Source organism: Physella acuta, unplaced genomic scaffold, assembly GCF_028476545.2.
Source record: "Physella acuta isolate Inbredline_101_S28 unplaced genomic scaffold, ASM2847654v3 ptg000237l, whole genome shotgun sequence".
NCBI lineage: Eukaryota > Metazoa > Mollusca > Gastropoda > Physidae > Physella > Physella acuta.
This window is the reverse complement of record NW_026731756.1, coordinates 165,108-190,042: the sequence shown is the minus strand read 5'-3', so window position 1 is coordinate 190,042 and position 24,935 is coordinate 165,108. Positions and strand designations below refer to the sequence as shown.

At 40.1% G+C, this 24,935-nt stretch overlaps 1 protein-coding gene across 1 annotated transcript; it reads right to left on the bottom strand.

Moving 5' to 3' along the window:
- Positions 1-3,922: 3,922 nt before the first annotated feature.
- LOC131938203 (motor neuron and pancreas homeobox 1) lies at positions 3,923-23,708 on the bottom strand. The gene is made up of 5 exons (XM_059296117.1): positions 23,296-23,708; positions 17,063-17,913; positions 14,614-14,830; positions 5,638-5,798; positions 3,923-4,788 (listed from the first exon to the last, which is right to left on the bottom strand). Exons 2-5 carry the CDS (start codon positions 17,873-17,875, stop codon positions 4,450-4,452), a joined length of 1,530 nt encoding a protein of 509 aa, XP_059152100.1. The 5' UTR covers positions 17,876-17,913; positions 23,296-23,708; the 3' UTR covers positions 3,923-4,449.
- Between the last annotated feature and the right edge of the window lie 1,227 nt (positions 23,709-24,935).

Here is a 24,935-nt window from a genome sequence, read left to right as displayed (position 1 = left end):
TGACCGCTAAAAGACACGGTGTTATCTCCCTTTGCACTCAAATTTTCCAGGTGAAAACCAGTCACTTTACGAGAGTTCTAGCCCCTGTCCACGCCACTCTAGCCGGTGTCATAGCCCAGCAGGCTTTGCGCGGTATCGGCACGAACCGTGGATTTGTCGCGGGGTCTAGGCGCGATAATTATGTACACACAAAACAGGGTTTGGAGTGGGTGGGCCTGGGGGACGACCCCGAGGAGTGGGAGTGATAAGGCAGGCTAGTGGATTAGGCCACTCATTTGCTTCTCGTTTCAAAACAATAATCGGCCCCGGACCGGGGATTCCCGCTAGCAGTGGTACAAGGTCCCAACATATGTACATGGTGTACTAACACCTGACATGCGTACATAGTGTACCGACATGTGTACATAATGTACTAACACATGAGATGCGTACATAGTTTACCGACACGTGTCCATAGTGTACTAACACCTGACATGCGTACATTGTGTACTAACACCTGACTTGTGTACATTGTGTACTAACATCTGACAATTGTACATAGTGTACTAACACCTGACATGCGTACATAGTGTACTAACACTTGACTTGTGTACATAGTGTACTAACATCTGACATGTGTACATAGTATACTAACACCTGACATGTGTACATATTGTACTAACACCTGACATATGTACATAGTGTACTAACACCTGACATGCGTACATTGTGTACTAACACTTCACTTGTGTACATAGTGTACTAACATCTGACATGTGTACATAGTGTACTAACACCTGACACGTGTACAAAGTGTACGAACACCTTGTGTACCAACAAATGAAAATTACACATAATGTACAAGCACTCACTATTTACTCGTATTGTACACCTGAGATCTACACAGTCTACAAGCAGCTGATATTTACACATCGTGTACAATCATCTAACATTTAGTGTACAATCACCTAACATGTACACATAGTGTACCAGCGCCCATAGAGCCCATAGCACCCCTAGCTCTAATAATACCCCACCCCACCTCCGTGTAAGAACCGCAGGAGGCGGCTTATGTGCCTTACAACAACTTATTACATTACAATCTTCAAAATGAGTTTTTTTTACTTTTTTTCCCTCTTTGATCTTCAAATCTCCACTGATTTATTACAGTAGGGCTTAAGATTTATACGAATCGTGAAAGATATGTACACTTATAAAAATCGTGTACATATACGTTTAATAAAATTAAAATATGATGATAAAAACATTTTAATAATATGCTTTTATACATGCACTAAAAAAGATTTTTCAAAACATAAAATAATGCACCACTATTTAAATAACATCAAAGAATAGTATGGTGGCTTATATAATATTACTAGTTTTTAACTGTAAAATATTGTAATCCACTTTTTTATAGTTTGCTGAATAGATCTACATATTTAAAGAAAAGAATGTTTTCTTTTTTTAGTGAACATAAAAATCTTGTTATTAAAAATATTATTATTATCATTATTTAAAATAAATGTATTGAAATAAATTGACAGCTAAAAATCCATGTGGACCAAATGAATACGAATAATGTGTGTATGATGACACGGATAATCAGGACTACATAAGCCTATACGAAAATTTAATCAATAAAAAAAATTAGACAAACATCTATTCAAGTCACATTTTATTGCCTTGCTATCGGGTCTTGACCCACTTGTTAATTTGGAAAGAAATCGATCTGGTGAAAATTGAAATCTTTCTTGCAGGTATTATATATATTCATGAGAAAAAAATACTTTCTCGTACACATTTACCCCTTATTTAAAAACCAGAACGTTTTGACGAGGCCGAAATTTGCTAACATATCTTATAACAGTACCAAAGTTGGCGCTTTATCTCCCCTTGTTTCCATTTCATAAAGTTATCCCGTGAGTTCTGTGCAGTGTTTCTTTCAGACATTTTTCTCCGGGAGGATGTGAGTGAGGGATACAAAGTACTTGCAACTTTCTGGGTTGGTAAACTTAAATTTTGGGGGAAGGGGGCGGAGGCTGGTTGAAGTATATATTTTGTATATACATTCTATTTCTTTCGGAGATGGGGATACTAGCTCTAAGGGGGCGGTGCCCCCACCCCCACCCCCCGAAGAGTTGCCCGAAAGAAACCCTAGCCCTAGCTTTATCATTCTAGAACATGAAACTAATAACATATTAAATATGTTGAATCTTTATTTCAAGCTTCAAATTACCTTTTTTTTCTTCAAATTTACCTCTCCCCTAAGCGTCCGCCATTTTTTTTTTCCATTTCCCCCGGGGTTCAAGAAAAAAATGTCCCACTTCAATAAAAAGTCAGGCGTCCCTCGATTAGTCCAGTATCGTAAGTTAGTTTCACATCGCAGTACGAGGTCACTACCTAAGCACATCGTAAGCGGTGGTAATGCTAAGGGCGTGACATCGCCCCGGCAGGGTGCGAGAGCCTACTAATCTTCCTGTTTGGAAAGCGGAAGTTCCCCAACTCGTTATCTGCGCGTGGAAAGTGTTTAACGCTCAAGTGTCAACGGCGTGGTCACGTGGGGGTCGGAAGATGGCGGCTGCAGGTGTCCCCCTCGTCTGTTTGTCCACAGTCCCTGTGTTCACGGGGACAAATATTTCTTGTCTGCTCGCTAACGTCCGCCATTACGGAACTAAAGGAAGTACCCAATTTCCATGTTCCCCAAAGTCCAATACTGGAGGCTTCGAAACGTTTCATGTTGAGTGAATCATTTCACTGATATGATTCATTTCCTGCATCATATAGCCAATATATATATATATATATATATATATATATATATATATATATATATATATATATATATATATATATATATAGCCTATATATATATATATATATATATATATAGCCTATATATATATATATATATATATATATATATATATATATATATATATATATAGGCTATATATATATATATATATATATATATATATATATATATATATATATATATATATATATATATATATATATATATATATAAATAAATAAAGGGCCTATATATACAGTAACCAGTATTTGTCTAATAAATCACTTCATTATGAGTTGGTATCTTCAAGATGTAGATCTAGGTCATGCAAGGTGTGTTGAAAACCTTCGTGTGTGTTGATGTGTTTATTGATTTCTTTGTCATGTTGCTTTGACACACAAAGCGTGATGTTAAGCAATACATATAAATCCGTGTATAAATCCGTGTGCTGGTTATTCTGTTATAGTATGATGATATTTAAAATCAAAAGTTTAAAAATGATAGAAAACAACGTTTTATGTAACATCTGGATAGTTATATCCAGCTTTAACGCTGAAACTGGCGACAGCAATGAAAACAACCAATAAGCCAGAGGGGGGACTGATATGAAGCTAAACACAGGGAAATCCCTTTTTTATCTCAATATACTCATGTACTAATTAATATGATTTCATTTCGACTACTGAAAAAATAATTTAATTAAAAAATAATAATATAGAAATGACAAACTTTTCAGTGAACTACTATTGACCTTTCTATTACGCGCTACGCTATCTGTAACACTTATCAAGTTGTGTAGAATTATAATAGTGGTAACTGGTTCATGGGACACACACACATTTAAAGTAACCTTTTAAATGATGTAAAACATAAGAACTCAAATAGTGTTTATCATTGAGTCATTAAACCGCAATCATTTTTCGAACTAGTCCTTCAGGTTTAACCCCATAGGAACCACTGCCATTACCAAGACGGTACCTTTTTCCTACTTCTTTTAAAATACATCCTCTAAACGAGGATGCGAAGTGGACAACAAGAAGAAAGAAATCGTCATCAGAAAAAAGAAAAAAAAAAAAACAAGATCAGCTTTGCAATGTTTATTTAGAGAAAAAAAATGCGAAAAAAACTACACCAAGTCACAGATTATTGTTAACCATTTAAAATATATTTACACTCGAGTTATTGCCCCTGTCTGTCTCGTGGGCCAATTGTGGACACGGAGATTTGTCACGTGCCCCTAACAATGGCTGGCGTTAGAACAGGAAATCAAAGTTTGTTTGCTAGTTATAACACTTAGGAGTTCTCTCCCCTTGAAGCGCCATCTTCCTTCCTGTCCGACCATCGCATTTGATATCCGATACTCTTGTTTTTTTTTTTTTAGTCTTTGGTCTCTTTAAAAATGGCAAATATTCTTTCTATTTGCGATTCAAATTTTGCCATTAAAAACGAAGTGTATCACAAATGACATGAAAATCAAACATATGACATTGTTTCTGTTGTCAGAAGTTCGGCCTTCACCGACAAGCGGGGGTTTTAAGGAGGTTGCGTATCAAAGTCAAATACACATAACAGTGTTGAAGGTCATAACTGAACGCCAATTTTTTTTCCCGGCATCGCTATACGTGGTAGAAAGAGATGAGCTATGTCTTAGTAGGGTCTCAATGGCTATGACGTCAGTGAATCGCCTCAACCATATTTAACCCGTCGTTGTTTTTGAGGAAGGGGATGTTCTGGAGGACCCCCTGCTCCGCGTGCTGTATCGTCCGGCACACCTTCTCCTCCACCATCTCCCCCTCCCCCTCCTCGTCGTCGTAGTCCAGCTCCGTGACGTCGATGTTCTCGTTGCCCATGTCGTCGCTCTCCTCCCTCTCGTCCGTCGTGTCCAGGGCGTCGTCCATCTTGGCCAGGGCTTTGTTCTCATTGGTCGATTCTTCTGCACGTGGTTTGGGGTCACTGCTGGACTTTTTGCTGCGTTTCCACTTCATTCGTCTGTTCTGGAACCAGATTTTCACCTGCAGGAAAAAAAAATATATTTAAAATTATTTTTAAAAACCAACACAGATTAAACAAAAGGTGAATGTGGAAGGCGTGGTAGGATGGTAGAGGATACGACTGCTAATCCGAAAGTCTTGAGGTCGAATCCGGGTTCGTGTCAGCACAACGTCCTTAAACCCACCCAGCTCTTAGGGTACCTTAGGCAAATAAGGGCGGCTGGGCATAGTGCTGACCACACTATCCCTTCATATTTACTACATAGTTACTGAAACAGGTGAACTCTACTTCACCCGCACAATGTAAAGTCAGATTCCAACGAGTACTTAACTAAGCCAAAATACGTATTTTTGAAAATGTACAGTTTGGTCACAATGTCAGGTACCATTTCATTGTAGAGTACTGTATACATTTTGGCATTCATCTCTAATCGCTAGTTTAACGACTCTATAATTGGTATGGGTTTATGAGGTTGTGCTGATTATGAATCAATAGACTGAAAGCTATATTTGAAAGACCAAAGTAAAATAAAATCCATCAACACAATGTCGATACCAAAATGTAAGATTTTAAAAGATTGTATCTAGCGTATTTAGTAATCGATCCCAACCATGTTTTACTCATCCTAATGTTAAAGCTGATAGTAAACGAATAAAGTGTTATCATTGATAGGTGTGAAATATTCATACAATGGACTCAAATCTGAATGACTTCCTTGAGTTCACTCAGCTATAATCAATACCTGACTTACGGTAGCCGGCTGGGCAGAATGTTGAATACACTATCCCTATGTCTACCGCGGCCATTGAAATAGATGAACTCTACTTCATCTACCTTGGGCACGAACAACAGATGACGTAAGCGCCTACCTGGGTCTCAGTCAGCATGAGTGACGTGGCCACCTCAAAGCGTTTGGGTCGGGACAGGTACTTGTTCATCTTGAACTGTCGCTCCAGCTCCAGGAGCTGCTGAGAGGTGAAGGCCGTTCTTGGACGCCGGGTCTTGCCCAGGGCTGACCCCTGACCTCCGCCTGAGAGGAGAAGAAAGAAAAATTGGGGTTGAAGATTTTTGTATGTATTACACTGTGTGTTGATCAATGATATTGGACAATGATTAGATTAGAAATGTTAGTCGAGAAATTTGATACAGAATCAGTTTCTTTCAGGTATATCTCCTGGAGGTGTGTGTGTTTCTTCGTGACTTTTTTCTCTTGGGGGGAAGGGGGGGCACTTATAATATTGGGGGGGGGGCGGACAAAAATTTCCGGTAGGTGGTGGGCGGACATTGGTAGAACTATATAAATTCTATTTAGTTCGGGGGGGGGGGGGCGGTAGATGTTTTTCGAGAAGGGGGGGGGGGGCGAGCTGAGCCCCCTCGAAACACTGGCCACAGCCGCTGGGTCGAAATAGAAATTTTTGTTATAGAAAATATATACGCTAACTATTGGACGTTCCCTCCAAACAACAGGACATTTTTAAGGTGTACCTCCCGGAAGTTTCAGGTTACCCCCACTCCCCACCCCCAATATATATTGGAAACCATGTTCATAAAAGCGATCGAGGATATTAATCAATGATAAAGGTTATTGATAATGGATGTCAATCATGGTGATTGATCTACGACATTTCATCGATCCAGTTTGTTGATCAGAAATACTGAAGGAATATATTGGTCAAGGATATTGATAAATATTGAACAAGAAAGATAATTTGACGTTGATATCAATGCATATCTGAGACAATGATCAAGAATTAGGATCAATTATATTTATGAAAGATCGATATAATTTGTGTATTTACCTTTTAACAATAATTTAAAAAAAAACTCTACTTAGATCTCCGCGAAGAAATATTTTGATTAGTGAACACAGATTCCATTTTCGGTAGTTAACCTCAACGATTTTGTGTCAAAAACACAATAGTTACGTCCTAAGTTCAGCACCAGTTACTGCCCCTTCTCCAAATCACCGCTAACTATTTAAAAGACAACTTATCTACCGAGCCTAACCGGGCGACGGAGCCGGTAATTGAAGCCGTGTCGAGGGCCGGACCAGGGCCGGGACAGGAGGGGAAAAGTTAGGCAACTCTAAGAGAAATGGAGAAAGATCATCTCACGATGTGCTTTGCTTCCAGCTTTTTGCTTGATTAGTCCGGCGTTCGTATGACATGAGTGATCGCCCTTCTTCTGCCATCTTCGCTTTTGTGAGCCAAAAAGTAATTGATGGGATGCGCGCGCATTCCGATTCGGACCGCTCCAAGGACCGCGTAAGTAAATGGGAGCGCCAATATGAATCGAATGTGCATTTACGTGAGTCAAATCTTCCGAGTGTTTCCTCCAGTGGACGAGGGGGCACGAAATGGATTGGCGAAGAACACGAATTGGCTAAGTGCGAGGGAATGAAACTTCAACAGGCAACCTACGAGCGGCGGTTACACGTCTAGAGGCGATCAGCAAATACGGTTATTCATCGGAGGAGAATAGAGCTGGTTTAGCCACGCCATAGAGGACGTGGCCCCGGAGTGAGGGGTTGGGCGGGGGTGTCGATTCGTTGGGCAATGACTGGGTACACCCCCCCCCCCCCCCGGGGGAGAGGGTGCTCGGGTCTGGAAGGAGATGTGGAGCTGACGGGCCGAGGTTTAATGGAATGACATTTTCTTCATGCCGACGCTCTTGGTTGCCAGATTTTTTTTTCTCTCGCTCCAATCTGGCATGAAATTCTCCGGAAGTGAGGTGGAAAAATTGTGGCCATTTACGTAAATGTTTGTCGAGATGTAGGTTTACAAGAAAATTAAAAAGGCGGTGGGGTTATCATCATATAGGATATAGAAGACTACATTTTTAAACATGATTTATGGTTCGGCGTGGTCGAGTCGGTAAAGCTCATGGTTGCTAAACCGAAAAGTCTCGAGTTCAAACCCTCGGGCAGATGAGGCTCGTTAGCTGGGGACAGCCACTCTTCTAGGAGAGACAACTCCAAAATTAAACAACTGCTGCCTTGTAGTTTGTTCTTGGTTGGACAAAGGCTATGGAAGCAAATCCAAAAAGAAAAGCAGGCTGAAATCGGAGTCAATGGCCTCAATGGCGCATAACCAGTTGACACGTAACGCTTAATTGTGTTGGAGGCGTGGTCGAGTCGGCAAAAAGCTCAAGGTTGATAAATTCGAAAAAGTCTCGAGTTCAAACCCACTGGCAGATAAATCTCGATCCCCTTCAACACTAATAATTAAGAACGAAGAAGAAGAAGAAACATGATTTTTCTTAAATCGAAATATACATTTCAAAATTCAAAAGAATCAAGTCAAGGCAGACTTGAGTATGGAAGTAAATTTTCCGTTCAGACCTGGCGATCTCTAGAGTAGGCGAAGTAGAGTTTAACTGTTTTTGTGACCTCGGCATTAAAAGGGATAATGTGGTCAACACTACGTCCAGACGCATTTACTTTTAGGTACTCATTAGCTCTGTTGTTTTTTTGTGCATGTATATATATATGTGTATAATCATGTTTCTTGATCATGTAATGCGACATCAAATGTTTACATAACATGTTGTATGTAACGGCATCTGGTGTTTTTATACCAGGGAACAGATGTGGAGTTTAAAAAAGTATTTTAGTCGTGTTTTAGTGTTGATCAGGTGTTTAGGTTTACAGAAGTATATACTACAATCTACATCACACGTACAAACGTACTCACCTACCACACATTATCAACCACTCCATACACACTAGATATATATATATATATATATATATATATATATATATATATATATATATATATATATATATATATATATATGAGCAATTCATATGTTGGACATAATTAAGACGCTGATAGCGCTAACATTCTGAATCCCAGACAAATTAGCCCCCTTGCACAGATATGATTTGCATGTTTTTATGTTGCGTTGCAGTCTTTGTCATGCTAATAACGGATATTACCTCCCCTCCACACTCACACACGCGCGCGCGCACACTACTCCATCTGCACTCATCTTTCGTCTGCCGACATATTCTGCTCACAGAAGAAATTTTTAAAATCCCCAAAGAAAATATTTACTGCACAAAACCTTATGCCAAAAACTATAATAAACGGGCTAAAAATAGCACGGGGCTATTGATTGTATGGAAATAGGTATGGAGGAAGCGACAAAATCAACCAATGGCTGATCGTGAAAGAAACGGAAGTGAGTTTTCTGGGCTGGTGGTGGGGGATATAGAAGGGATCAATCACCCACGGGCGGGGCGCTGTTGTCGTATGCTTCACCCATCAACGTGTAATTCACGCGCGCTTCATGGCTCGACCCACTGTGCTCGTTCATATGCAAGGGCGCGGCTCCCCCGGGGGAGCCACAACGCCCGCGGTCGGGCGTCTCATTAGCAAAAAGGCGAGCGAGATAAAGAGGCGTTAAGAAAGGAGTTCTGTTATGCGGAGGGAAGAGGTTGGGGGTGGGGGTGAAGGGGTTAGGGTTAAGTGCTAATGATTCAATATCTTAAAGACTGTAAAAGATCAAACTATCATTTGAAAAAAAGCCATTTCGTGTTCTGACTTCAGTACTAGATTTAAGTTTTATCAGTTGGGCACGGTAACTTTCTATAGTTGATTAAAAAAAATTTTTTAGTAAAATTCCGGGTGAACTTGTATTAGTCTTTATTTTACATTAGGTGATTTTAATTCTGAAAAGGGCACCATTGCAAAATCTTTTTAGACGCTTTAATCTTATAATGTTTTCCTACATTTTGTTTTTGTTTTTATTTTATTAAATAAAAATAATTTTTATTTGAAAAATTATTGTATCCAAGGGGATGAAAATCTGGCAAGTTTTTATACATCTTAACTATTTAAAATCATATTATCCCGCTATAAATTAAAGCTATACAGAAAAAAAAATGATTGCCTTTTTATACCTCCTATTTTTACCCAGCACATTTCAAATGTTTGCCATTCAATTTTGCCGGTCGGGAACTATCGTCAAGAGACCCGGGTTTGAAAGCTCCCACCCCCCTTCCCCTACCCTAATTGGTTGCTCCCAGCCGATATTGCCCAAGATTAACTCGCCTCTTGGACGTCCGCGCGGTTTGAGCGCGCAGCTCCCTCATCACCCGAGTGTCAACATCCGTCCCTATCACGGCCAGATTAAACGCGCATTTTTCCAGCCAAAGGAGCGCAATTTGCTAATTTAATTTACGATTTCGCGACGATTAGTCCCCCGTGTCCCCCGGAAATGTCGCAAATAAAGAGAAAAGATGGTCGGAGGAAGAAAGGGCGAGCACTTGATGGCATTACGTATTCAAAAGATTTCGGCTCTAGATGCTTCCATACCCCAGTCTTTTATGGCCGGTGCTCCTAGACTTTTGTTCTGGGTTTTTTTTTATTTCTCTAGTTCCGACGCCTTTGGCTGCTCATTTAGTTTCTGCACCACCCACAAAGCTAGTTTGTTGTCTGATGATAGCTGAGACCATGCACGTTGCCATGGCAACTACAAGAATTAAAATGTTTACAGTATTCAGTACTATTGGGGAGGTTTTACTCTTGACTGTTTAATCTCCCGGTTAGGTTAGTGATTATTTTTATGATTTTAGTTAAGTTATTGCACATGATTAGTAGGTTCGGGGCGCATGCACAGAAAATAGGATATTTTAAAATATTAGGTTTATGGTTTTACTTAAGATAATGCTTTTGTTCAGGAGCACAAACACACACACACACACACACACACACACTGACGCACACACAGACACACACACAGACACACACACAGACTCACACAGACACACACACAACGCACACACGCAGACAGACACACAAACACACAAAGACACACAAATACTCACAGAGACACACAGACACACACAGACAGACACACAGACACACACAGACAGACAGACAAAAAATTTGTACTATTATAAAGCACGCATTGTCTAAATGAATACATCTATCTCTACTAGATACAGATGTTTTTTAGTTACCGCGTCATTCAACTAAAATTTACATCTATCTAAAACAGACCTACATGGAATTCTTTGAAACAAAAAGAACAGTTTGGAGATCAGTTTATATGTTTAGAAAAAATAAAATTCATTAAAGTGTTATAAAACTCAAATTAGATAAAAAAAAAAAGAATTATTTGGTGTTTTACGGTATTTGGGTCTTGTTTCTAAGTGGTGACAGTTGGGGGGAGGGGGGGGGGGGTGTTTGGGGGAGGTGGGAGCGGGTGACTTCCCCTTGACGCTCAGCATTCTGCCGATCAAATCTGGAGCCGGTTCGATTGACCGGAACATAAAAAACACGGCCGGCTAATCACATTATCATGACAATAGCCGGCTTGTGGCTAAACGGCCACAAAATTCACGAATACGAGTGTGAAATAATACTGAGAAGCTGTGGAATGGGGATGGGGGTGGGAGGAGGGGGGGTGGGGGTTAAAGGATCAGGGGTGGAGGGTTAGGGGTGAGGCGTATGAAGTCCGTTGGAAAAAGAAGAAGGGTGGGGGTGCTGAGGGGGTGTTGAAAGAATAGGAAGACCCTGGTATGGGATGAACTGGGGGGTGGGGGTGGGGATTGAATAGGGTGAGAGTTGACTAAAGAACAGCTAGGATGAACTACAGGGCTTAGGTTATTGGCATGGGCGGAGCCAGAACGGTATCAGTGCGTGTGTGGAAATGGGGGGGGGGGGGGATTCATTGAGGGGGTAGTGCTGCTTTAGAAATTAGAATGGATGTTTCACAGTTTAAGAAAATTGATGAATTTTTTTTTTCATTACGTGCTAATTAAAATGGGGTGGAAGTTCGATGGTATTTTTTTTATTAAAAAAAAATTAAAATTAATGGATGTTTAAATATCACTCTCACGAATTCACCGAGCTAATTAATTAAAATTAAGTCTTTAAGGAAATTTATTTCCTTTTTTTGTGTGTTTTGTTTCTTAAGTTTTCAAATGCATGTTTTTAATGTTTAATGGCTTAAATTTATCCATTGATATGCCTGTAGACTAAGACGATGTAAATAATTAAGTTATGTCCCTTTAATAAGGTCGGTGCCATACAGAGGTATAATGGGCAAGTAACCGCACCAAAGGCTCGAGTTCGGTTATGGACCTTGTGTCCGTTTAAGCTCCTTACTTTACTAAGCTCTGATGGGTATAGAACAGATTGCACTGTGTGACGAAGTCGCATACACAGATAAACTCTATTTCATCTTTCCTATCAACCGTCAGTTCCAAAAAGTTTATTTTCAAGTTAAAATACCCTCTCAGATCTGAATTATCCTAAACCTCAGCACAAAAGGATAGTGAGGTCAGCTATGTTGGCTTAAAGTCGAGCAGTCGTAAAATAGATTAGAACCTGCCGCGTGGTCATTTTGTAAAATACATAGATTCTTTATAAGACTTTAGAACATCGCGCCTACGAAATACTCGTTGCACACTAGATTTTCCCTTTAGAGGGAATATTGATGGTCAGTAGAGTCCCAACCATTTTTCCTTTCTCTGACCTAGGGTCGTTTTACAGTCTTCGTAGGCCCAAGGCACTTTTTGTATTCGTAGGCCCGTCTGACAACAGTAACCATAACCTGTGCTCCAGATCATGTCATGGTTATATTGCAATGGATATGGCAATGGATATGGCGTTGGATAGAGCAATGGATATGGCGTTGATATGACAATGGATTTAGTAATGGTTGTATTTAAACGGGAAAACATGTTCCTTTTTTAAATTCTTTTTTTTTTTACTATCTTTTGCCTACTGTACCTTTTGGATAAGACGGCCCTGTCCTACCAAGTCAGGTACTTATCACAGTTGGATCAACTGAAAGATTTTTACAGACTCCAGTTCAGGGGTAATTTACAATTAGAATTACAACTCTGGTTTTCTTTCGGTGACTTTTGCAACCAAAGCTGGTACCTTACGTATTGCTGAGCTCTTCTTCTTCATTCTTAATTTTAGTGTTGGAAGGGATCTCCTCCAACACAGTTAAGTATACGTGTCAAATGGTTATGCGCCATTGAGGTCATTGACTCCGATTTCAGCCTGCTTTTCTTTTTGGATTTGCTTCCATAGCCTTTGTCCAACCAAGAACAAACTACAAAGCAGCAGTTGTTTGATTTTGGAGTTGTCTCTCCTAGAAGAGTTGCTGTCTCCAGCTAACGAGCCTCATCTGCCCGAGTATAGGGCTGGTAGGTAGGTCACCAAACAGTTCTATGGCTCAATAAAACTTGCATGAGCCATAGAACTGGTTGGTGACCTACTTACTAGCCCTATTGCTGAGCATTTCTTTGGACTTAGCCCGGTCAAGGTCGAGAGTGGTGTCACGATGCCCGGGCAACCCTTGACCACTTTATCTAATACCCTTAAATACATATTCTCTGGGTGCATACATTGTCTCTCATGGCAAAATGGAGCCATGTAATATGTGTGTAGATTTTTTTTTTAAACATGTATGCTTAATTTTTTATACTTTATACAAGACAAGTAATAGCACTAATTACTATACAATCTCCCAGTAAAATTATAAATAATGGAAAAAAGATATAATTAATTAATAATCATTTTTGTGAGTGTGTGAAAACAAGACAGAACTACATAGATTAATAAGGTGGTTGCCCATGCAGTTGAGTGTGGAGAGCGTGTTGTTTGTTCAAAAACCGGATCCTGTTTGTGATTTAGACGAAAAACACGAGGTGAATTTACATCAACTTACAACACCTGGACGTGCCTATTCAACAAACACCCAACACGGCGCGGTGTCACCAAAACAAAACACCCTTTACCCAGATCATACACCGTGATCCAACTCCCCCCCCCCCCCCGCCGGGCCAGGTGCGGCCGCCCGACCACCTGAACTGTACATAACAACCCGTACCTCGGAGGTACAACCCTAGCGTGGCTGTTGCCTAGCAACCGTCGTCATCGGATGGAATTTTTTATTTCAAGAATGTTGGAATAACCGCAAGAAAATGGGTTCGTGTGTTTGGCTGTTTGTAAGTTGGTGAAAATTAACATGTATGTGTATGTGTGTAGGGGGGGGGGGGGGCGACGACGGGGGGACTGGTGATGGAACACCTGTGGGTTGTTTTTTTTAATCAGCAGGGCTGGTGTTGTACACTGTCGTGTAGGTGTCTGTCGTGTAGGTGTCTGTCGTGTAGGTGCCTGTCGTGTAGGTGTGTGTCGTGTAGATGTATGTCGTGTAGGTGTCCGTCGTGTAGATCTCTGTTGTGTAGGTGTCTGTCGTTGTAGGTGTCTGTTGTGTAGGTGTCTGTCGTGTAGGTGTCTGTTGTGTAGGTGTCTGTCGTGTAGGTGTCTGTTGTGTAGGTGTCTGTTGTGTAGGTGTCTGTCGTGTAGGTGTCTGTTGTGTAGGTGTCTGTCGTGTAGGTGTCTGTTGTGTAGGTGTCTGTCGTGTAGGTGTCTGTCGTGTAGGTGTCTGTTGTGTAGGTGTCTGTCGTGTAGGTGTCTGTCGTGTAGGTGTCTGTTGTGTAGGTGTCTGTCGTGTCTGTGTATACACTAACGAGGAGCACTGACGTCGGGCAACTAGTGTTGTGTAATCAGTGTTACATTAGGTTTAGGATTAGATTTTTTTTAATTAACTGTAAACTGTGTCCATTGCAGTTATGTGATAGGCCTAACACCACCATCAAACAACGATCATACAACAACACCATCAAACACCAACACCATCAAACACCAACACCAACATATAACACCACCATCATCAAAGAACAACACCATAAAATAACAGCACCATCAAACACCACCGCCATCAAACAACGCCACCATCATACAACGCCACCATCATACAACAACACCATCACCATCAAACACCACCAACACCAAACAACTCACCCAAATAGTCGCCGGTGTAGTCGACCAGACGAGACACGTACATGCCTGTACGCGCTAACCACTCGGCGTAGTTGATTCCCTGCAGTTGGGCCAGCTTCAGGGCCTGGTCAGCGGGGTGGTGGAAGGCGCTGCCCGACAGTACGGAGGGGAGGTGGTGGGGCGAGAGGCCCCCTGGGGTCGGGCCTTGACCCCCCGGGTATCCGTATAAACCTGCGTTAGGGAACACGTTCTGTGGAAACAGATTATGAAATCAGTTTTTTAAATGATGAATATGGAATTACAAGTAATTGTAAAGTTCTCTGACGGTCCATGAGGCAGGTGAAGTAGAGTACTCTTAATTCTGTGACCTTGGCATACAAAGTTATGATGTGGTCAGCACTGAGCCCAGCCGTTTTTACTTTCCCCAATGTCAGTTAGGAACCCATCAGAGCTAGGCGAACTCAGGGTCGTTGAATCCGGATTCGAACTCGAGACTTTGGGGTTAGCTGTCTAACGCTCTATCGCAAGGCCTCGCCGCCCCACGAAAAGTAACCGAGATGGTTTAAAAATCTGAGAGAAGAAAAGGTGTATAAGACAACCCATAATGTCAACCTATTTGTGAATAAACTACAGATCAAATACTCTGATCTTGTCTAGTGGTTGTCCGTATGAAACGTGTGAAAGAACAGCAGGTTAAGCTAGAAACCTCTCCGCCCTAACAAAGTAGATATGTTAAATTGGGATGTCTTCTTCTTCTTCTGCGTTCTTAATTTTTAGTGGTTGGAAGGGATCGAGCCTTATCTGCCAAAGGGTTTGAACTCGAGACTTTTTCGAATTTATCGACCATGAGCTTTTGTCGACTCGACCACGCCTTCATCACAATTAAGGATACGTGTCAACTGGTTATGCGCCATTAAGGCCATTGACTCCGATTTCAGCCTGCTTATTGGATTTGCTTCCATAGCCTTGGTCCAACCAAGAACAAACTACAAGGCAGCAGTTGTTTGATTTTTGGATGTCTCTCCTAGAAGAGTGCCTGTCCCCAGCTAACGAGCCTCATCTGCCCGAGGGTTTGAACTCGAACTTTTCGGTTTAGCAACCATGAGCTTTACCGACTCGACCACACCGACCCCAAATTGTGATGTATTGTTGTAAATACGTTATTGTAAGACGAAGGTATTATCAATCTCAATTTTTATTGACTTGATATTAAATCGATTTCTATTACTACAAAAATAATTGTATTTAAACCCAGTATCTACAATAGTCTTTTCTTTTATGCATACAAAAATGGATATTTCCAAATTGAAGTGTGTAGACCTATTCATTCTCATTCGAAAATAACTTTTGACTTCAGATCTATTTTTTTCTTTTCAAAGAATATGTTTCAAAGATCACGTCAGATATTTCAAAAGTTGGCTGTTGTTTGTTGATTGTAACATACATAGTTAATTCGCTAACTTCTTAAGAACTGACCATGAACTAGATTGTTTAGGTAAAACATGAGCTTTCCGTGAGATATCTAGTCAGTAATAATCAAAAGATTGTATCTCACTAAGTTTTCAAATGCAGTTAATAATTCAATCTATAGACACTTGTTTATAACTGTTTAAAAATTAAAATAGAAAAGCTAAGTGAAAATAATGTTCTTAATCTTTAAAACTTCCGAAGCGAAGGAATAAATGCGATCTTTAATTTGTTTTAATCATCATTTATAACTCAACGCTGAAATATTTGTTTTATTTTCAAAAGTTATGCATCATTCAACGAATCCAGAAAAAATACATAAAATTACTGTTTGGTTTTAAAGAAATTTAAAGAAATAATCAAAATGTGAAAAATAACACAGAAGCAGCCAAAAATGTACCTGTGTACTAGGCCCTTCAGTTATCGCGGTTAAAACGACCAGAGTCGGCAGCAATAAGTCAAACACCGCGAATTGTATTACCCTCTCATTTTTAACATACGAACATTTTTGTGTGCATGTATAATATCAATACATATATAATGTATATATAATATAAATATGATAAGTGTGCGTAATGATGGATATTTTTTTAATAATCCGCGATGTACTGAGGCCGCAATAAATGAACCAATAAGTAGCGAGGGATGACTGTAGGTTTCATCTGGCTGCTGTATGTCAAAAGTAAATCATCTTTTTGTTTTTAATATATGATATCTAAGTTCTAAAATAATGAAAATTATTAGTAGGGGATATTTTAGGGAATATATGCCTACTTGTCACGGCCAGTTCTTATTCATCAATTCGGGCCAGGATGCCCGACCCACCCTCCCTCTTGGAGCATGTCCACCCCACCCCGCGGGACGAAATAGATGAAAAATAAATCAAAATATATTAAGCATAAATAGAAAATTATAAAATACATTGAGCTCCGCCCCGTAAGTTTCCAATGTTCTCCCCCGAACAAAATATTTGAAAGAAACCTTGTATCTAATGTAAACAAAAAAAAATACAAACCTGGAATCCGAACTGACCGGAAGTCTGGACGAGGGAGTGATGATGCATGTTCAAGAGCCCGGGGCGGGGGATGAAAGGTGGGGAGACGGCCGGTCCGCTCCTTGGTGACGGCGAGTCAGGGCTGTGACTCCTGGGGGTGGAGCTGTAGGACTGTGGGGAGGGGGAGTCACGGTGGGGGCTCTTGCTGCCGGACAACCTGTTGGAGTCGCAGATCTCCGCTGACCGCAAGTTCTGGAACTGTTCTTTCTTCACGAGCGCCGGGTGGAAACTGTTCTGAGGGGCAGGCTCGAAGTGTCGGGATTTCTCCGGGGTGACTCCCGGGGACGTGACGGGCGAGACGGTGGACGTGGGGTGTTGGGGGGAGGAGTGGAAGGTGTTGTGACGTGACGTGACGTCCAGGTCTGCGCCAAACATCCGCTTCACGTCCGCTTCCCGCGCCATTTTGTCATGCGCGTCGGAGGGAAAAGTTTTGTTGACGTGCGCACCGTCCGTTGCGGGCATACGGTACACGGGAAAATCCGGTGTGGCGTGCGGTGTCTGGGTGTCGGGCGTCAGAGGTGTCTGACTGTCCGGCAGTGTTCTGGCGTCTCTCTTGGACGAGGTGACGAGCTGTGACGAGATCGTGACGCTCCTGGCTGCGTCACACACTTTCCTCGCGGTGCTGGGCGAGATCTCGTGGCTGGTTACCATGGCGACGGGGCTGTGGTTGTTCTCTTTGCTGTGGGTTGGCCTCGACGGTATCGTACTCGAGGATGATGTCTTAGCCAACAGGGCATCGATACTAAACGACTTCCGGCTCTCGGATTTCGTCATGGTTCCGGAAGTTGTACGTTGATGATTAAAGATGGCGTCTATGAAGGAAACAAATAGACGCATACATTAATCGAATATATAAACAGATCAAATACTTAAGTATATAAAGATCGTAAACTTTGTAAAATACATTAATAATTATCTGTTAGCTTGATTCAGACTTGTGACTGAGTTCACCCAGCTCTGATGGGCACCTGACTTGCGTTGGGAAAAATAAAGTCGGCTGGGCAAAGTGATGACCACACTATCCCTTCATATGACCCAGGTCAAGAAACGCATGAACTCTAATTCATCAAATGTCAAATTGATCGCTAGGTCTAAAGAGGAATATTTACTTTTAACTTCTGTTTGCATGACACGTTACTGAATATATACATATATATATATATATATATATCTCCGGTAACCACAACCAGTGGCGTAGGCAGGGGGGGGGGGGGGGGTTAGGGGGGTCATAACCCCCCATAGACCCCTCAGTATATATATAAAGTATGAGGGGGTTGCAAATCGACAGTTTGAGGGGGGTGCAAATCGACAGTTTGAGGGGGGGGGTGCAAATCAAAAGTCTGGGGGTGGGGGTGCTAATCGAAAGCTTGTCCCCGGGTAAAAATTGGAACCCCCCCCCCCCTTGAAACGATCCTGGCTACGCCACTGACCACAAGGCTTTTTCAGATGTACACATTTTTTATTTTTATTTTATTTATTTTTATCTATGTCGTTCTACATGCTGCTCAATATTATTAAGTAATTTTAAACAGATTACAAAAATATTTAAGTTATATGAGATGTTTTGCTTGGAATAAAATATTCTCTTGATTTTTATTACATGTATGTTTTGATACCTTTGTACATGTACTGGGGACAAGGATCAACGAATACTAATTATTGAATTGCTGTATTCAAATTCAGGCAAATATTGAACTCGAATCCGATATAGTGTTTAATATGTTAAGCCCAGTTTGAGAGCAAATACTTTTTGAAGAATATCATGGATAACTAAGGCCTACATACATTATTTAATTCAACTTTGACAAAATATAATACAGAAATATAATAGACACGACAAATAATAACAAAATGATTAATAATATCAAATATTTAAAAGTGCGAAAAAGGTTTTGATTAATTCATAATTATATGAAATTTAAAAAATAAATTGAGTTGGAAACAGGCACAAAAAAGCTGGAATTACACACATTAAGTGTGCTGAAACTGAATACAAATACAGAAATAATTACACAGAAGACAAAGACATCATCACAGAAGGAAATCAGGTCGAAACAATAGCTTTTATCTTAACTATTTTACTGCAAGTTTTTGTTTTCGTTTCTAATTCACAATAAAAAAAATATCATGTAAAATTAAAGTGGGACAGTTAATTTATTAAGTATAATAAAAAAACATAACCTTTTTAATGCATATTGCTACCCTAACCCTAACCCTGACCCTAGCTTTAGCCCTAGCTTTATCCCAAACCTTAAGTCTATTACTAGGCCTAATCCAAACCATAATCCTTAATCTTAACACCAACAACTTGACATGTACAATATTATCTATTGAAGAATTTACGAGACCTGAAAAAAATCTCATCTTGATGGACTCCCCCCCCCCCCCCCCGACCCCTCCCATCAGCTATTTGATACTATGACGTAAAAACATGATGCTTAGATGCTTCAACAACTTTATTGTAAACATTGTACATACAGAATAATACGCTTTTTATATAAAAGGAACTGATATGAACCAGTTTCTAAAAATACCAACCAATCACGTCACAGTTCTCTCAACCATGCACTGTACACAAACCCCCAATCTATTTTCAAAACTCTTTATATTTTATTTTCTATTTACCTTTATAATCCGTTAATCCCGTTAATCCCCGCAGCCACTTTATCCCCTCTCAACCTAAATATTTGTCATTTTCTTGGCCTGGACTATCTCCCAATTCGCCTCCTACAACTTAGGCAAGATTGCTCCCCCCACCGTCACCTGTGGCCCAATCTAGCCCTAATAAACAATCTTCTGATAGACGCAGGCGTCAATTCAACACTTCTAACACCTGCAAGATTCGGGGTTTTGGCATCTTATCTTGGTCGTCCGCGCACGGAGATATTTAATGGGGGTTTAATTTGTTGACTTATCCGGCGAGAATGGATCTGCTTTGGTGGAGAGGTAGAGGATCTTCTGTTAGATATTCTGGGAGATGTATGGTAAAAGGTGGGTCTTTAAAAGTCAGTTACAGCGGTTCTTATGTGATTTTGGACAGGGCGGTATTGTAAATTGTAGAGGCATTTAGTTATGTTGTAGTTGTAGTAAGGACAACAGATAGGGCAGGGCGATGTTGTAAAGTGTAGAGGCATTTAGTTCTGTTGTTGTTGGGGTAATGACAAGAGCTAGGGCAGGGATTAGGGGAAGGGTTAGTTATGCAGTAAGAGGGATATTAGTAATAGATTTACAGGCCATCGGATAGCAACCACATAACTGGTGATTACTTATTAAACGCCTGATTTTGATTTTTATTGTAACTCCGCATATTATGGGTTTCGATAAGTTGCTATTTTAAATCTAGAACACCTCCTATGGTTAATGTGCTTGTGTCATGCCTTCAGTAATGGGAAACGGGTGATGTGATTTCTTTGCAATAAAAAATTAAACGCATTTGATTTGCTTTGATATCCCGTATGGACAGTCAAGTCTAGAAAGACTTCACGCAGCAGTGGCGTCGCTAGGTCGGGTGTCACCCGAAGCGGTACTTCGTGGTGTCAGCCCCCCCCCCCCTAGAAACAAAGTATATATATATATATATATATATATATATATATATATATATATATATATATATATGTGTGTGTATGCCACATTATAGTTACCCCGTTTACATAGTGGTGTCACCCCCCCCCCCCCCACCTTCTTGAAATAATTGTCGATATGTACTTAAAAAAACTATTTAACTTTAATTAATCACTAAAGGATCTAGCAAAAAGTCATTATCTTCTGTACATTTTGCAATATTTTGGCTTGGTGTCACCCCCTAAATGGTGTCATTCGGTGCTGTCCGCACCCCCCCCCCCCCCCTCTGATGCCAATTTAAATAAATGTATTACAGGTACAGCTTCAACTAAAAACCCGACTTGGTAATTTCAAATCGATTCTTACTCAAGTTTAAAAATTAAATTATTAAAGTGAGTGTTAATCTACTTAATGAACTGGTCCCAGACGACTATAATCAGTTGTCACACCTCGTTGCTCTCAAGCTTGCAGACTGAGCTACGTCTGTACCAATCGACTAACTGCACCTAGCCAGATCAATTTTACCCAACATGTAGGATGTTGTCATGAAAAAAAGAAACAAATAAAATTTTATTCTTTTACTTATACGTATGTTAAAACATTATCTTACGATGTTCTTTTTTGGAGCTTCTTTAAGCTAATGAAAATTATTTCTGTAATGTTTTGTACTTTTTGATAAATATAATATTTGATTAAAAATAGTTGTATCTATTGCTTTTGGTACTATTGAGACTGTATAAGGATAGAAATTTGTTCTATAAAGCAGATCGCTGGTTAAATTAGTTAGTTCAATGACAATCCCACGCCTTTAAAACAAATTAAAATAAAAGAAAAAACAATCAATTTAATGTAGGCGACTAGGAATTAATAACAATCAGTTAAACATATATTTCGTCTAAGCTTCTTCGTTACTCGACAACCCCCTAGTGAAGGTGAAGAAGAGTCGACCTATTTCTATCGAATGTGTTTACCGTCATATTATTATTAATTTCCGTAAAGATGTTTACAACAAGATGCATTTAACAAAATGAGGAGCCGATTGAAAATGTCTGACAAAATGGCATTGAGCGATACATCAAATGATTTTTGCATTGATCAGAGATTCAAAATTGGTTTAAAAAATTTTTCAAACAGATACAAGAAATGAGAAAAAAACATTGTTTTCGACTTCTTTGAAACATTGCCGTAAAAATAGATAATTCAAATCCAAAAAATAACGTTCTAATCTATTAAAGTGCAAGGAATTTAGAAAATTGTTCATTTTGTGTAGTCCTAAAAGTTTGGTCCTTTAAATCGTATTTAAACAAACATGATTAACAACATAGCTTAGCTTGCCTCTTTTTTTTTTGTTTGTTTGTTTTGCTATTGAATTTCTTAACTTTCTGTCTTAAGGGAAATACATTTTCCTTATTTATTTTACAATTAATTTTCTCTTAAATGTTTTCCAAGTACTATATTATTTGATGGCTGACTTTTGCGGCATTTAGTCGTAATGCGGATTATAATCAGTACGCCACTTAAATTACAATAATACATTGACAATAAGTTAACTCGTTCACCAGTAATAGCAAACTGGATATCATCCCCCCATCTACCTCCCCACCAGTTTTCGCTAAACTGACAATTAAAACGTACTGATTTGTATATTTTTTATTGCAATAATGTTTAGCTGGATATGTAGAGTAAAAATGCCATACTATTTTATGACCAAGTTTATGAATGTATATGTGTCGTATTAGTGTTACGGTTTAGGAAGATGCATCATGTAATGCTGCTGAAATGTTAAAAAGGTATAATATTAAAAAAATAAAGCTTTTATACCTTATGATGTCAAAATATACAAACATTTTCTATACATTTTTGGGAATGAATTAAAATTTCCATAAAACTATTATATTTATAAAACTATCAAATTGTGGTGTTTTTTTGTTGACCTATATTTCTTAAATGTTATAGGCAACTAATTCGTTTAAAACATTAGGGCAAGCTTTAAAAAGAAATGTAAAAAAATGCAAATACCTGTCATTAAAATAAAGTTAATCGAAGCATGAGAAACTACCCACCAATGCATCAGGTATGGCTACCATTTATACTGACACCCAACTTTCTGGGCCATCAAAAACAAATTCTTTTAGAAATAGGCAACGCATTTAAAGAATTATTATCAAAATAACTATAACAGTAGTAGAAAAATATATAGATCCTAGACATTTCAAATATAATATCTTAAGAAGTTGAGATGTTTGAGATATCAAAATATATCTGTACTTTGTTATTCTATAGAAACTCTTGTTATTTCACCAGCTTTAAAAACGTTATGTTTATTTATTATACAGCGGTGTTGGTAAACATCTTTGACTGTTTTATGAACTCCTCAGAACATTCGTTGCGGAATTTTTAAAATTAACATCTATAAGTGGCGTAAAGTGACGTTATAAAATAGGCCTATATAAAAATGTTAATTCGTTTATCCATTAATTGGTTCTAAAAGTAGACTTTGATGAAGCGGAAGGCAATAAAACAGAAGAATACAATCAATACAGAGAGATAATTATCTTAGCATTGGGTGACGTACATGTCCGTCACGTGAATGACTGCTCACCTACACATCTACCAGATCAAATACTCACCGGTCCTGACAGGCTAGAGGTGACCGTTGATGGGTGGAGTTGGGCAGGTGGTGTCGTTTCTTGGCATGACGTCACACAGGTGGTGAGGAGTGAGGTTAAGATACTTGGTTGTTGTTTAAATTAGTCCGAATTCGTGATGAAAAAAAGGTAAACTAACGGAACATGAATCTTGAGTCGTGAATTATGAGTCCCGATGCTCACACAACTTCTGAATTTGGTGAAGATATATTTTACCCGAAAATAGTCCAAAAAGTTTTTTATCTCAATTTTCTAAACACACTTTAAATTTTTTTAAATATTTTGTAAAGTTTATTGAAAAAGAGCTAACACCTGCTTTGGTTCGTTACAGAGATATGTTATCAGCAAAGGTTTATTCTAAAACAAGTTCACTGATTCCACTTTGTTTTCTCGCGTTTAATTAACTATCCCCAACGCCGGCTATTACTAGACTAATCTACCATCACCCTACCGTCAGGGTTAAAAAGCAAAATCTCCCTCCCCCGCCCAGCCCCGGGGCCGCCTCACCGGGGTGCCAATCACCCATCCTGACAAATGTTGGCCTGCCGTTCACTCCCCTGACACGCCCCGTGCGGCTGCTCGTCCGGGGCTAGCAGCAGACGACACGGGGTCCATCGCTGATTGGCTGCGCGCCGATAGCAAATATTGGCCGGATCAATAATGGCGTCAGGCGACACGGAACGGAGCCCAGCGACTAGATGAGGAAGAAACGGTTGTAATCTAATTGAGGGATGGCACCCTAGGGCAGGGCGCTTAGAGACAAGAACAAATTTCTTGCGTTTATATTCCATACAGGAGAAGAAAAATTTGGCCATGTAAAAATAGAATTTGGCCATGTAAAAATAGAATTTGGCCAGGAATGCTAGCAGGATCAGAATTTTCTTGCGAGAAAAATGGTGGCATCGTGAAGGAATTTTCGAAACGTTTGAGGCATGTTTAAGGTCTGGGGGGTTGTGTTGGGGTTGTCAGCACGCGGGTTGAGGCAGGTTGGAGGCAGAGTTTCTTTCAGGCATCTCCTCGGTCTGAGGTCCCTCCGCGAAGAATGTCTACAGTAGTCGTACCTTTCCCCTGAACGCAATAGAGAAATAGAATATATATATACTTTTAATAGTGTCCGTTTGTCTAGAAAATTAAGTCCGCCCCTCGAAAATTTCAATTGCCCCTTTCTCCTGTACCCCCGGAGAAAAAAGTATGAAAGAAACACTAGTTGCAGGGTTGTGTTAGTACGCGGGTTGATGTAGGTTCAAGTTTGGAGGGTTGTGTCAGCCTGCGGGTTGAGGCAGGTTGGGGGGTTGTGTCAGCCTGCGGGTTGAGGCAGGTTGGAGGGTTGTGTCGGCCTGCGGATTGAGGCAGGTTGGAGGGTTGTGTCAGCCTGCGGGTTGAGGCAGGTTGTAGGGTTGTGTCAGCCTGCGGGTTGAGGCAGGTTGTACTGGACATGGTTGACGTCCATGAAGCAGACAGACTGACGCAGGGCTGGAGCCGCCTGTCCAATGACAATGTACAACCTCCACAGTGTGGCGGCATAACTCTCGGCGTTTCTCGCCGATTTCCGCCTCCTACATTTTGATAATTACACGGGCCACTTATTTCTGTTTGACCCCCGCCCATTTACACATTCTTAG